The sequence below is a fragment of the Cupressus sempervirens genome, chromosome 3 (genome assembly GCF_028749045.1).
Source record: "Cupressus sempervirens isolate cs-2001-9-10 chromosome 3, ASM2874904v1, whole genome shotgun sequence".
Classification (NCBI taxonomy): domain Eukaryota; kingdom Viridiplantae; phylum Streptophyta; class Pinopsida; order Cupressales; family Cupressaceae; genus Cupressus; species Cupressus sempervirens.
The window spans coordinates 476,764,914-476,779,459 of NC_143120.1; the positions used below are offsets into that span (position 1 = coordinate 476,764,914).

Consider the following 14,546-nt stretch of genomic DNA (forward strand, 5'->3'; position numbering starts at 1 on the left):
AGAGGACTAAATCTAATGATCTGAGTCAGTTTTAGATAGTCCAAAGGAAAGCTCCTCAAGATATTGAAAAGGTATGTTAGAACATAAGAAGTTCAGTAGGATTAACAGGATTTAAATGTGTAAAGTATGATACTTTAGATAAAGGAGATAAAGAGAAAGTAGAACATGCTATTTTGGGCATGATGGTGAATTTTAAATACACACCAATAAAGCTAGGTAAGGAATTTCCTAAGGAATTATACTATAAAATTGATGCAAAGTGGAAATGGGCTTTATCCACTGAAAGACAAATAAGGGAAACCACATTTGCCCAAACTAGGCCCGATTTAGGAACAACTCACATGTTTATAGCCTTGAGAGACTCTGCAAAGAAATTTGTGCCTAAGACAAGGGCATATAAATTTTTGAGAAATATAATTGAAGACATTGTTCATGCAATAAAAGTTATGTGGAAGAAAGCTTTTGGGATAATGCCAACAACTGCAAAAGAGGAAACACAAGATAAAATATGTACAATGATGCTGAATAGTTAGTGGAAATTGTGAAGAAAATGGCTCAAGATAAGAAACAAAAGATGTACACAATCATCATTGAGGATGAAACCCCTACTACTACATTCCCCAATGTGACCTAGAAAAGATAGTGTCTACCGAGCAAGAAAAAGAGGAGCAAGCTCTTAAATCCATTACAGACACACTGGTGGACATCACCAATCCAGTTACTATAAAAATTAAAGAATATCCGTAGATAGGTAAGACATATACATATCAACATGTAACTATGACTATAATTGAAACACCTATAGTTAAGGTTGATTACAATGCCCAATTACAATAGAAGATGTTTTTATAAATACTGAGAAACAAGGTGAACCAGCCATTAAAGAGAAAAGAGATTAACAGATAGCTAAGGAAAATTAGACTACAGAGGATTAGGAGCCAATGAAAGTAGAGGAAGAGAAAGGACCAAGTGTGGAACCCCCTACACAAATTGAAGCTCAAAAAAGTGTAGCACCTGAACAACAATTGATTACAACTTAAAAGGAGTCAACTTCAATAAGTATTGATGCTATTGGTGCATAAGAGCCACATAGATCAATTATGGATGTCCCATCACATTCACTACAATTAGCATTTATGAACAATAACAACACCCTAGAGTCTAAAAGGAAGAAGATGCTAAAGAAGAAAGAAAGGTCACTGGGGAAGCTAGTGACACTTGATGAAGTAATTGTGATTCCCAAATTTGACACTAATAATTTAACATATGAGAAAATGCAAATTGGCAAGAAAGACCAGGAAAGAAGAATTGAGAAGGGAGTATCAACAAAAATAGGGTCTGCAAGAGATAAATGATATCTTTGTTGAAGCTTATGATATCAAATATGTTGATGAGAAAGCCCCTATTATAGCTCAATTAGTTTATATTGTTGAAAAGGTAAATGATGATGATATTGATGCAAATGAAAAATTACTAAAATGGTCTAAAAATAAGTGTGAGAAGAAAGATTGGGAGAAAGTGTCAGCTGAAATTGCAATAAGGTAGGTTGACCTTTCCACCCTTGTAAATAATATAGAAGAAGTTGTAAAGAATATTCTTTCATTATACAAAAAGTTATGCGATGTTGAATTCTTTACAAAAGACAATCAAGATCTTATTGATAGGAAACAAGAGGATTAAAATCCATAGGACATTATTTGAACATGGACACAAGTTCAAAGTTATTTCATTTTGATAGATTATTATTTGCCCAAGGTAGATTAGCTGAGTTGGTGGCTAATGATTGATGAATCTAGGCTAAACTAATCTCTATATAGATAATGTTAACACCTCATTTAGAGGTCATACAAAGAGAATTGACATCAACGAAGGAGTTAGTCTACAGAGATCCTCATCTCTCTATTGCTGATAGTTTGGTTGATCTAACTGCTAAGCTAGAAATTAAAATTCAAGTTTTGGCATCTGTTAGAACAAGTTGGGATAATGTATTAGCATAGATTATATACCACTTTTGGAAAAATATGGTTTGGCCCCATCACCCTAGTAGCCATGAATAAAAAAACAAGGGGGAAATGACACAAAGAGGGAAATGAACAGGGAAATGGATATAAAAGGGAGACATGCAAATGACATGGATATGATAAAAGGTATGATTCTTTAGAATTTTTTGTAATGAATACTCATTTTGAAGTTAGTGTATGTCAGAAGTTATGTATACATGTTGAATATATTGAAGTCTTTATGATGACCGAGTAATAGTCTAAAGGGGAGTACTATCTTCAATTTTGGATGTAATGATTAATCGTGACAAAGTGTTTTTGCCACTAATGTCAAAGGAGGAGATCGTTGATCCTAAGGTATGTTTTCTATTAGTGTCAAATACTTAGTCATTCCTATGGCAGAGTTGGTCGGTCATTACAATGACCAAGCCATCCTACTAAGGTCAAGTTATCTATATTGGACTTATTCATATTTTAGTTAAAGTCGAGCAATTGTTATTGCCGAACAAGTCTATGGTCGTTGAGTACTCCTAGACATGTTGAGTGAGATAGAAGACAGTATAAGCTGAGATATAGAAATTCAATTCATGTCAATTTATGCAATATGTGCTGACCATATAGAAGCCGAGGGACAACATGAAGATCAATTATGACCAAGCACCAAAGTGTTCATGTGTCGAACTAGCTAGTTTTGGTATATTTGTTTGGAATGGCACAAACATTGAGGTAAATAATTTTTGGCTGACTTAATGCATGATTTAATGATCATAGAGACATTTAAGAAGATGATTATATATTTTTCTGAAGGGCATCACTCCCTATGCAAGGTGATCAACCAATCAAAAAAATGGAAGGTTTAAGCAATAAAAGGGAGAAATGTGGATTGTTGATTTGGACCTATAAACTTCTCCATTTGGTTATAAAAGGAGGATCAAAACCTTATTTTCATGTCTGTGTATATGTATGTGTGGGAGAAGTGAAGTTTGGATGCTAGAAGCGAAGTTTGAATGTGAATTAGATTGAGCAACTAAGTAGGGCAGTGAAGGGCATAACATAGATATATCAAATTAGAGATCAAATCAGAGACTAGAAAGAGGAGATCTGTAATCATCATATTAAGTGCAAATGGAAGGATCAAGTACTGATACACTCTAGCTAGTGTTCCAGGGTAAATCTCTTAACAGAGTGGTCCTAACATACCTTTGTCAATCTCCTAATAGAGTACTTGCTTAGTTGCAAGTTTAAATACTTTAATCAAGGTAGACTAAATAAGTCTTGTAAGCTCTTAATAGGGAAGACCCCTTATAGGGTAGATCATGAGAAGTGATCAAAATTGTATCCCTAACAGTCAAACTTTATTGATGCAGTAGTGAAGATTTGTGGGTGTCATCCCCACTCTAGTTTTACCTTCACCTTGGACGGTTTATGGGAAACCAAAATATTTGTGTTATGTGTTGATCATTTATTTTCATGTTTATGGATGTGATTAGCTGTTAGATCTATTACATCATAGCAATAATGTTTATATGATTTATGATATTGTTGAGATGAGGATTTAAGGTGAAGTTATTAGATTTCATATTTATTTCAAAGGGTAAAAGTTTGATAGCTCTTGATTCACTCCCCTCTTGGTATCTTACTTTCCCAACAGAACTCCAACATAGATGATATCTATAATACAACCTTAATCACAAAACATAACAAAATGTAGCATAGATGAATGATTGATAGTGATTTTTTTGGGTATATTCAAAGGATTTTAGAGAGAAGTAAAGGAAAGAGTTAGGATTCCAAAACAGATTGTTGAGAAATATGCAGATACCATGTGCTTTATGGTTGAGATAGACAATGCTTGCATGGAGGCTATTAAACCAAGGGTTCATTGGATTTTTCATATGGTCTATGAAGCTGAACCTTGTATTATTGTGCAACATATTGATGTAGTTCTTACATTTTCTAGATACCCTAAAGCTAAAAGAACATGGATATATGAAGAAAAGTACATTCAAGTCATAAAAGGGATTAGCAAAGGCTTCTTCGAAGAGAAATATAGAGAAGATGACAAATAATATAGCAGAAAAAGAAGGCATTTAAAAGGAGCAGATGATTTCTCTTAGAAACAAGAATGAGGAAGCAAGAAAATCAAAGACTAGTGGACCTAGTGCAAAACAAAAAGTTGAAGATATATCAGATGATGTGAAACCACTTGAGGTACCTCATATACCTTTAGAAGTGGTCACCAAGGTTAAGGTTACATGTGTACCTCATAGAGATACAAGAAAGTCTAGCATAATCACACCAGTAGTTAAAAATGAGAAAGCTTATGTTGCCACATCTAGAGGATAGTGAGAATAAAGCAATTTGAGAAATTAAATATAAAAAATAAGAAGGATTTGTGCAAGCCCTACTTCGAATATCTAAAAGATATCTAATCCATTTTTCAAGCTTTGCTTGAAACTACTAAGAGTTAATTTTGATTAAGTAGGCATGGACACACCTCAAATATATGATATTAAAGAAAGGAAAATGTATCATTTAAAGAAACACTTGTCTATGTTAATGGAAGATAACCCCGAGAGAGCATTTTCACAAAGCCATGATGATGTGCTTTATGTAGAGAAAATAAGAGCATATATACACCGAAAATATGAAGTCATAGGGAATGTTGATATCTGGGATGATTTGAAAGATGTCTACACTAATGACATGTCATTTAAGGACAAGGTTAAGCATTTGGAAAACCTAGATATCTTGCATGTAATAGATTTTGAGAAATTTGAAGAACTTGAATGGATAAAGATAGTGTTAGAAAGGATACACAATCAGTTCAAGCATGATGAGGGTGATTTACTGAATAAATATATCTATGATGGCCTTTGCTAAGGAATCCAATCTACTTAAATCACTACTTAAATCACATTGCCAACAATTTTACTCCACCTAATGTAGTGGGAATCTCCATAAGACTTTTTGCCTTTATCATTGTCATCTCAGACCTCACACTAATATTGTCCTTATGAGTAGGATTAATGATACTCATAACCATGAGGGGTGAAGGATGTTCCACTTGAATGTCACCTTGATATACTACTTCCATTATGATTAATAATGGTTTACCTTCATCCATCACCTATCTAATCTCCTTTATAGTCATAATGTATTCTTTCTCCTTCTTCTTCTTTTCCTTCTCCTAATTTTTTTCCTCAACTCTCCTCAACCACATCGTGGGCTTCAAGCATTTAATTTAATTAATTTATTCATTTGAGATGAATTTTTTCATAAGTTCTTTTTCTCCTTATCCTCCTAAGTGAGCTCTAATGAGATAGGCAACCCTAACACAAAGAAGTCAGGTTGTTGCATAGTACTAAAGAACCAATTAACTTCTTTAGCTTCCTTTGATGGTATAATATTTTGTTCCCTTATTATGATACCCCTGGGCCTAGGTAATGGCACACCTTTGTAATCAACCTTCAATAAGACTTTAGATATAGCCTTTTCTATCTTATCCATAATCTCCTCATCTCTTCTTGCCATGATCTTAATTATTCTCATTTTTTTCCTCATTTAATTCTTAACTTTATTCAATATGTTCTTCATTTTATCAACAACCAACTTGCCATGATCTTAATTATTCTCATTTTTTTCCTCATTTAATTCTTAACTTTATTCAATATGTTCTTCATTTTATCAACAACCAAAAGAGTACATAGATTATACAATATATAATATAATCCATATGGTATGCTACTATTAATCTCTAATATATTCCTTTCAAAATTCAACAAGTATTTGATAATATTATCTTCTAAAAGTTTCTCAGAATTTTCTTCATACTTGTTATAGTACTTCTCAAGCTAATTGATTGTACCTTCATTTTCAATTCTTTCAGATATCTTCTTCATATTAGGTTTTCACTTCTTCTCATTTTTTTCTTCAATTTTTATGCTTGATCTATGGTACATTTCTATTTTTTTTTGTCAACAACCTTGGTCTCATTTACATTAGACTTCTTAAGGCTAGGCCCCTTCACCTTGGACTTTGGTATAGGTCTCCTAGAACACTTTTTTGATGGCTCTACAATTGGTTTCTCATTTTACCTGTTGGTGTGATCATGCTTAACTTTCTTGTAGCTCTATGAAGTACATGTGTAACCTTAACCTTGGTGACCACTTCTAATGGTATATGAGATACCTCAAGTGGTTGCATGTCATCTGATATATCTTCAACTTTCTATTTTGTACTAGGTTCATTAGTCTTTTATTTTCTTGCTTCCTCATTCTTCTTTCTAAGAGCGATCATCTGCTCCTTATAAATGCCTTCTTTTTCTAATATTTTATCCACCATATTCTCTATCTTTCTCTTCTTAGAGCCTTTGTTAATCTCTTCTATGACTTGATTGTACTTTTCTTCATATGTTCATGTTCTTTCACCTTTAGTGGTGACATTGAGGTCAAACATGAGTGTCCTTTATTGACCACCTTGTTTGGTTTATATATTGACAAATTTGAAGAATCGTTAAACAAGACCATTGGAGAAGGTATCTAATTAGTATGGCACATGGTGGAACTAATTTTATATGTAGATGACCTTATTCTTATTACAAAATCTGCACAAGGTTTGAGATAACACTTGAATGATCTCAAACTTTTTTGTTAGGAGGTTGGGATGCAAGTAAACACTAGAAAGACCAAAGTCACATTATTCTCTTTGAAAAAGAAGAGACAAGTTAGTTTTATCTATTTTATATTCAAGGAAATTCCTTTGGGGGTAAAATGGAATTCAAGTACCTAGAAATTAATTTTCACCATAAGCTCAATTAGGAGGTCCATGTAAATCAAAGATGTTTCAAGGAGGGTGGATAAATCTATACCTTCTTCAAAAAAATGTGTATGAAATTGGAACTATGAGATTGGAAGGGAACCTTGTTTGGTTTCTTACTAGTGTTTGTCTTTCTTATGGGGGTGAAATTTAGGCGAATAATATGTTAATTATACACAAATGAAAACAAATAGAAATAATTTTGATATTCCTATCAGGATTCACTAGGATAGCTTTTTATTCAAACTCATTGATCCACATTTCATCAGAAGTGATTCACAAGAACACCTCTCATGAGAATGAATTGAACACTTAACACTCACTGCATCTAGATGCTGCTTGCAAAGGTGAAGCGCTGAGACTTCTTGGGAGGTCACCCCTCTAGTTGAAGCCTTATGAACCATTCATTATAAAGCCTCCTAAGCTCATCAATTGATAAGCAAAAGATATATTCCACAAGTCAAATTATGATACTACTATCAGGATTCAACTGTGTAGTTTTTGAGTCAACCTCGTTGATACAAGTTTCATGAATAGTGGTTCATAAGAACACATCTCTTATAGGAACAATTTGAACATTTTCACTCATTGTATTTAAGTGATTTTCATGGAGTTTAAGAACTAAGACTTCTTGAAGGGTCACCCATCCTAGTACTACTCTAGCTTAAGCATGCTTATCACAAAGTTTCCTCCATGGTTAATCCCACTTTTCTCTCAACCTCATTTGCAAAATCTTCAGCAAATGTTGTGTTGTATGAACCTTTCATTATAAATCCCCTTTAGCTCATCAATTAATAATAAGGCGTAACCTTGGAGGAAACATTGTGACTAAACACATTTGAGATATAGTAGTATTGGGATGGGTGAACTTCCAAGAAGTCTCAATGCTTCACCTCTATGAGCATAACTTAGATGCAATGAGTGCTAAGTGTTCCATTCATTCTTATGCGAGATGGTTCTTGTGAATCATTTCTCATGAAACATGGGTGGATGGGTTTGACTAAAACACCACGTAGTTGGATCTTGATACTAATACCACAATTTGACTCACTATGTAAAATTTCTCCTACTTATTAGTTATGAGCTTAAGGGGATTTCTAATGAATGGTTCATAAGGTGCCACACTCGCTAAAGGTGTTACAAGCAAAGTGGGCTTAACCTTAAGGGAAACTTCATAGTTAGGCATATTTGAGCTCGAGTAGTACCAAGATGGAAGACCTAATGAGAAATCCCAATTCTTCACCTTTGTGAGAACCACTTAGATGCAATGAGTGCAAGTGTTCCATTCTTTCTCATGAGAGATGAGTTATTGGGAACCACTACTCATGAAACTTGGGCCATTGAGTTTGAAAGAATTAAAAAACATCTAATCACTAGCTATCTCAAAGTCAAATAAATAATACCTTATGAGATTCTTTTAGCTAAGACAACTATGTTTTCAATTGAGGCCTTAATGATCATTTGATTCTCATGATATTTAAGAAAGGTGGAAAATACGGATAAGCATTGTTGACCTAAAATGATTGTTGGAGAGGAGCTAGGTCATAAGAAAAAGACTTGGAAGAAATATAATAGCACTTTGATGAGAAAGTGGGAAACAAATCTGCATGATTATCCTACCAGTAATGAGTAGATAAAAAAGCGAGTGAAAGAAAAAAGCAAGAATATCACGTGGACATAGCATGATGAAGATGTTTATTTGAGAACTATGAGTAAGGGAAATGTTCAAATTTTAATTGCACAATTAAGGACGAGTTCTCATCATCAAAGAAATGAAATTGGTAGATGGAAGGTTCCCAAAGAAGAATGAGAAGAAATGACTTGCATTTACTACAACAAGGCCGTAGTGGAAATGAAATGACATTTCATTAGGTTAAAATTCTAATTGCACAATAGAACACTAGTTCTTATCATCTAAGATGTGAAACTGGTAGATGGAAGATGTCTAAAGAAGAATGAGAAAAATGACTTGCATTCACTTCAACAAAAAGATAGTGGAAACCAAAGACATTTCATTAAAGAATGTGCAATGCATACAAATAATCAAAATGAAATTGAAAATGATTTAAAAGTTATCCAAGAATCAAAACTTCACAAAATAATAACTATTCTCTTACCGAGATTTACCAAGATTCATATCTGAAAGAGCAACATTTAAAATAACTTAAAGAAGATTAATTTGGCATGTTTAAGTGCCCTACAAAGCTGGTGGTATAGACATCAATAAAAATACTTCCATTCAAAACTATATTAGAATATTAGTTGTGGACGAGGCAACCGTAAAAGCTGGTTGAGGAAGAGAGGAAAAAGAAAAGTTTGTGTGGGACACGGAAAAGCGCATGGCGGAGGAGAGTTGGGCAAACCAACCACGTGTCAGGGCGTGGGAGGAGGAGGGGGATCGCACTGGGTGAGCTTGTGGCGACTCTTATCGTCCAATTCCTTGTCTAACAAAACCTATACAAATCCATATCCTTTATTAATCTCTTCTTCTTCCTATGCCATACGTTAAAACCATAACTTCAGCAAGTACAGGCGATCCATGGTGACTGCGGCGCTCTCATCTTCTGTTCCATCTCCACTTCACACTTCCAGAAGCTGCAAGAAATCCTGCAGGCCATGGCCCGTTTCTTTCGCTTCTCAACCAACCGCCCATTTGTTCCACTTTCATGTCAAATCAAAGAAGGTGCGCCTCTTGATGTCATTTGTCTCATTTTATAGGTTTGCTTAACTACAACCACTTCAATGCATACATTGATACCCACATTTTTGGTTTGGTATTCAATTTCTGTTTAATAGCATCAATTCTGCCCCTGCAAACAAGAGAACTATCTGGGCAGTCAAATGAGTTAATTATAGCTCCTTGTGACTAGGGCTTGGCTAATATCCAAGAAACATTGTAAAACTAGAACGCCACATGCTCGCAGCTTATGGTCGCATCTGAACTGTGACACGCTAATACATGAGTTCACATATAACACAAATGAATAGGATAGAGAGGCTAAATAAATAGCAAACGTAAGTATCTGAAATGTTGTATTTATCCCTCATGGATCTGTTGTTGTATCCATCTCGTCCTATGGTACCTTGCTCCATCTCGCGTTTTGAAAGATGGAATTGAACAACAATGGGCGCCTTGAATTTCCACAGCAAGCCATGGCCACATTTAAAGTCATCAAACACTAAATCATCATGTCACAAGGAAAATGCTTTATAACTGCGGGTTTAGTAATTTAATTTTGAACCGTCCTGATTTCGAGAACGGCAAATGATTAAATACACACTGATTTTCAGCTCTCCTGTTAACTTCTTCTCATGAAACTTAGATTCGATGATTTTATGAAATTTGTTTGGACTCCGTGATAATCTAGACCCAATTCACCCTGTTTCTTACACAGTAGGGGAGATGATCCAGTAGTTGGGCACTCTAACTTTGCGCTTTGAAACATTCTAGATGGTAATTTCAAATCATTTGCATTTTTTTGCAGCAGCTTACTTGGCAAGTCCTTGCTTATACCTAAGGTTTTAGAGCTACAACATCAAATATGATGCCACACCAGCATGCTTTTTATAAAGGTGTCCAAAACAGCGAAAGTGAGACCAATCATATTGCATTAAGTACAACCATACTTGTGTAGCTGATATGGCATCACATAATTGATTGCTTTTTAAAACAAGGGACACATTTCATTCAATTATGGGTAGTTATCATTAGCAAAATCAACTTTAAAGTCACAACTATTGATACAATGTTGTCAAAACTATTGGACATTAAATCAACAAGTGTACTATTCAGTTAACAACTGCTATAACAACCACTAGAATGCATTCAGGTACTATGTCCTCTCCCCTACCTTATAATTGAAGTTCATTCTATAATGAAGCATATGCTTCACAACGTGGTCCCATTTTGACTGTTGCTAGGATTGAGCATTCAATCATTACAGCCCATGTTGAATTATTGTGCATTACGACTTCCCAAGCAGCTGATTTGGTATTTTATTCATTTACTGGGCAAGCAAATAGAAGAAAAAGAACTAATAACACATTAATTCGAGAAGCTGATACTATCAGGTTAGCCTCTGTATTGATTAGCCCTTTTCGGTGGCGATAGCCACTGTCAATTGACATTTGGTATTTTTCTTAATGTATACCTTCTTGGTGTTTTCTGGAAAAGTTTGAATAGTTTTCATCATCTACATTTGTTTTCGATTTTGCATCTCAACCATCTTTTAATTTCTTGATGTCTTTTTTGGTTCATTGTTTTTAACTAATATATTAAGAACAATAATAATTCCCTAATTCAATTTGTGATGATATCTAGAATTTAGAATAATAAGGATCTTTTTGATGAAAGAAATAGTTGAATATCATCTTTATACTTAATCAAGAAACTCAGACAAGAAAGATTTTTCTTGTTAAAATAATCACTCAAATCTATATTAGTACCTTTTTACTACTATTAGAATTTTTGATATAAAGGCAAGGTGATTTGCCAGGCCATTGTTTAGGTTGAGTCCAAAGACATACCATGTATTAGCAGTACGTTGGATTGTTTTCCCAATGCCCATCCATTAGTTTTTTATCACTCTCTAGCAATTTTCGAGAGTTTTTTATGTGTTTGTTTATGCTATTCCAAAATTTACTTCCTCAATGTGTTAAATTGTTAATTAAAGAAATCTTTTATTTATATCTTGCAATGTTACTATTGTTTCTTATTTCTTCTGTAGTTCTTAATGAAGATCCCTTATCAAGTTTTGAAAAATTGTCAATTAATCATGTATTCTGGGTATCAAATAATGGCTACATTTTCTGCGATACAAGCTTCTTAATCTGTAGTTTTGGTTATGACCATGAATATACCATGTATTGTGTCTCTTAACAAACAATTTTGTGAGTGTTTTCTTCACCCTTTTAATCAAACATATAACCATGGAACATTAAACCTTGTATCTGTTTTTTACAATTTATTTAACCACATTATTTTTCATGTTAGTGACACAAACCAAATTGTAAATATTTTTGTCTTTACCGTCTCTCATTGCAAAAGATATCCTTTAATTGCAAAGGCTATCTGTAAACATTTGCATCTGATAAGACAATTATTGAATGCTTTATTGTTCTTCATTTTTGTACCTCTTTGGGACTGAATATTTGTTCTTACTGCTTTGCTAGCAATACCTTGCATGATGACTTAGCTTACCACAAGTAAAACACCTTCCTTTTGGCTGAGTAATTACTACACTTTTTCTTCTTGTCCTCTTATTTAGGTGCCAATTCTTTTGCTTTGCCACCTGTTTAACTTCAGAATGAGAGTAGAAGTATTAGAGCTAAATGTTATTGAAGTTTCTGTTCTTGATGCAAAAGCATTCTACCCAAGCATGTAATTCTCTGCTTATCAATTCACAATCTCTAGAGTAATGAAACCATGGTACCATTCTCAGAAAATAGAGCATTACAGCCAAATCATGATTGTCTATCTTCTAACCAAGAACATGTTGATATTAAATTCCGTGTTAAGTCTGAAAATGGCATGCAATGCTTCTATATTCTATCATTTTAGACCACATAGGTTGTCCTTGAGTCCTTGAGAATTTTGTTTAAGTAATGCTAGGCATCTTAAACATATTTTGAAGAATTTTCTAAGCCTATTTTCTTAACTCACATCATGCATTTGCGTTAAACTATTCTTTTGGGATGTATAACTGTTAGGATAGCGTTTGCTTTTCTATTATTTATTTTAATAGTATTGCAGGTTGGGAGATTTTCTTTTTTTAATTGGTCTCCATAATTGATTGAAGTTATAAGAATTCTTATATGAAAACTTTTTCCATAATAAATGCATTAAAAATAATAATGGAACACATGCTGATATGAAGATAATCATAAATATTCATATTTCAAGCATCAGAATTACTAAAAACCATAATTTCCCCAAGATTTGGAAATATTAAATTGCTGTATATTATTTGTAATCCTAATTCGATTTAAAAAATAGCATCCACACCAACCCTGTTCCTGTCCTATATCTTCTGGCGACTATGCTGGAAACTGGCAATACTGTTGAATTTTGTGAAAAGATCACATGGAATGAAAAATTAATGACCCTAAGAAGAAAAAGCTTAGTAACCTTATGATGATATCCTTTGAAGCCCATTTAGTCCCTTTAGTTTATCATGGCGTCTACTGATCTTATCCACATGACCAACCCAATCTCCTTAAAAAAGTTAGAATAGAATTATTGATTGAGGATTTTGAACCATGGATGTTTCACTTGAAAATTTGAAATCAAAAGCTTTATGTAGTCAAGCTAAGACATTGCCTAGAAATATATGTAACTTTATAACTATCAAAAGGGTGTTGTAAAGAATGAGAAGGCCTCATGAAACCTCAAGTGACCATGTACCATTTGGTTCTAGATTGTGCTGGTAGGCAAGCTTCTTCTGGAGACTTGCTTGATCCATCCATAGCTTGCCGAAAATAACAATCTTTCATCACCATTTGTCCTATCTCAAAAAATGATGGTGGCTGGTGCAATTGATGGACATTGGATCTACCACAGCATGCTTGTATATTGTGGTTCAATATGTATAGCAAAGTACTGAATACTCCCAATCCTCCATTTTGTATTCATTAAAAATTCAAAACAAATCCATTCATGCCCAAATCAAACATCCACATGTCATGCTTTGCCTCCTTATCCTTTGAATGACTTGTACTCTTCTATTTATGTATCCTTGCAAATCACCATGATCTGCCTTTTCTTTTTGCCTGTGCTATCACAGTCAAGCTTGATATTTACTCCCAGGCTTTGCAACCATCCATTATACACTTGCCCTTAGTTGAGATCTCAGTTAGAGCACAATTCAATGCAGTAATTTACTGACATTATGAGAAGTGCTAAGACACAAGCTTCATCACGAATGCACATGCACTAGAGCAGAAACACTTTATGCACATCTCACAACCATCATTGCATGTATGACTGATAAGACTCTGGACAGATATGATGCTGAGCCATCATGCCAGTTTTAAACATAAAGAGAGATATAACCATTGCATGCTGGATGTACACAAAGTTGATCTTGAATGGTTGACATAATGCATATATGTAATATTTTGCCTTGGTTCTAATCTCCAAAATCTCATCGCTGTCTGCAATCTATTTGTATAACTATAGGTTAATGCCATGGTTTAAATTTTTAACCATGACCAATGCATGATAGCGCAAGTCAATGTTGTCAGTAACTATTTAATGTAATAAGCCTTCAGCTAGTGATGAATTGATGAGTATTTCTCATTATATGACATCTCTTTGAAAATTACAGGACCTAAAAGATTGTATTTTTTTATTATTGATCCACTACTGCTTTTGGCTTTGTATGTTTTCGCTGCAAATTATAAAAGAAGGTTTTGACAATAGTTTTTTCCCTTTGGTATTGAGTTTTGGTTTGAGACTAAATACAAGATTATAAAAGATTGGTAACAATGTAAACATAGTTAGACTAAACTATTATAGATTCAGTTGATAAAACATCCATATGCTGTAACACTATTCAAAGTTAGAGATAATCATCACAGATTCAGTTGAATAGGCATGAATACAGAGTAACAGTATAACTACTTTCCCCTTGCTTTTGGTTTTGTTCTACATATGGAGAATACATACAAACTATATGGTAATAAAACATTAATTGATATATCCAATATATAATGTTGTATAGATAGGAG

At 33.8% G+C, this 14,546-nt stretch overlaps 1 protein-coding gene across 1 annotated transcript in view; it reads left to right on the forward strand.

Moving 5' to 3' along the window:
• Positions 1–9,313: 9,313 nt before the first annotated feature.
• The window catches only part of CH1 (Pheophorbide a oxygenase family protein with Rieske 2Fe-2S domain-containing protein), a 39,036-nt gene continuing 33,803 nt past the window's right edge, over positions 9,314–14,546 (forward strand). The window contains exon 1 of the mRNA XM_089820402.1: positions 9,314–9,501. Within this exon, the coding sequence (XP_089676528.1) occupies positions 9,358–9,501 (144 nt within the window). The 5' untranslated portion in view covers positions 9,314–9,357. The remainder of the gene's footprint in view (positions 9,502–14,546) is intronic.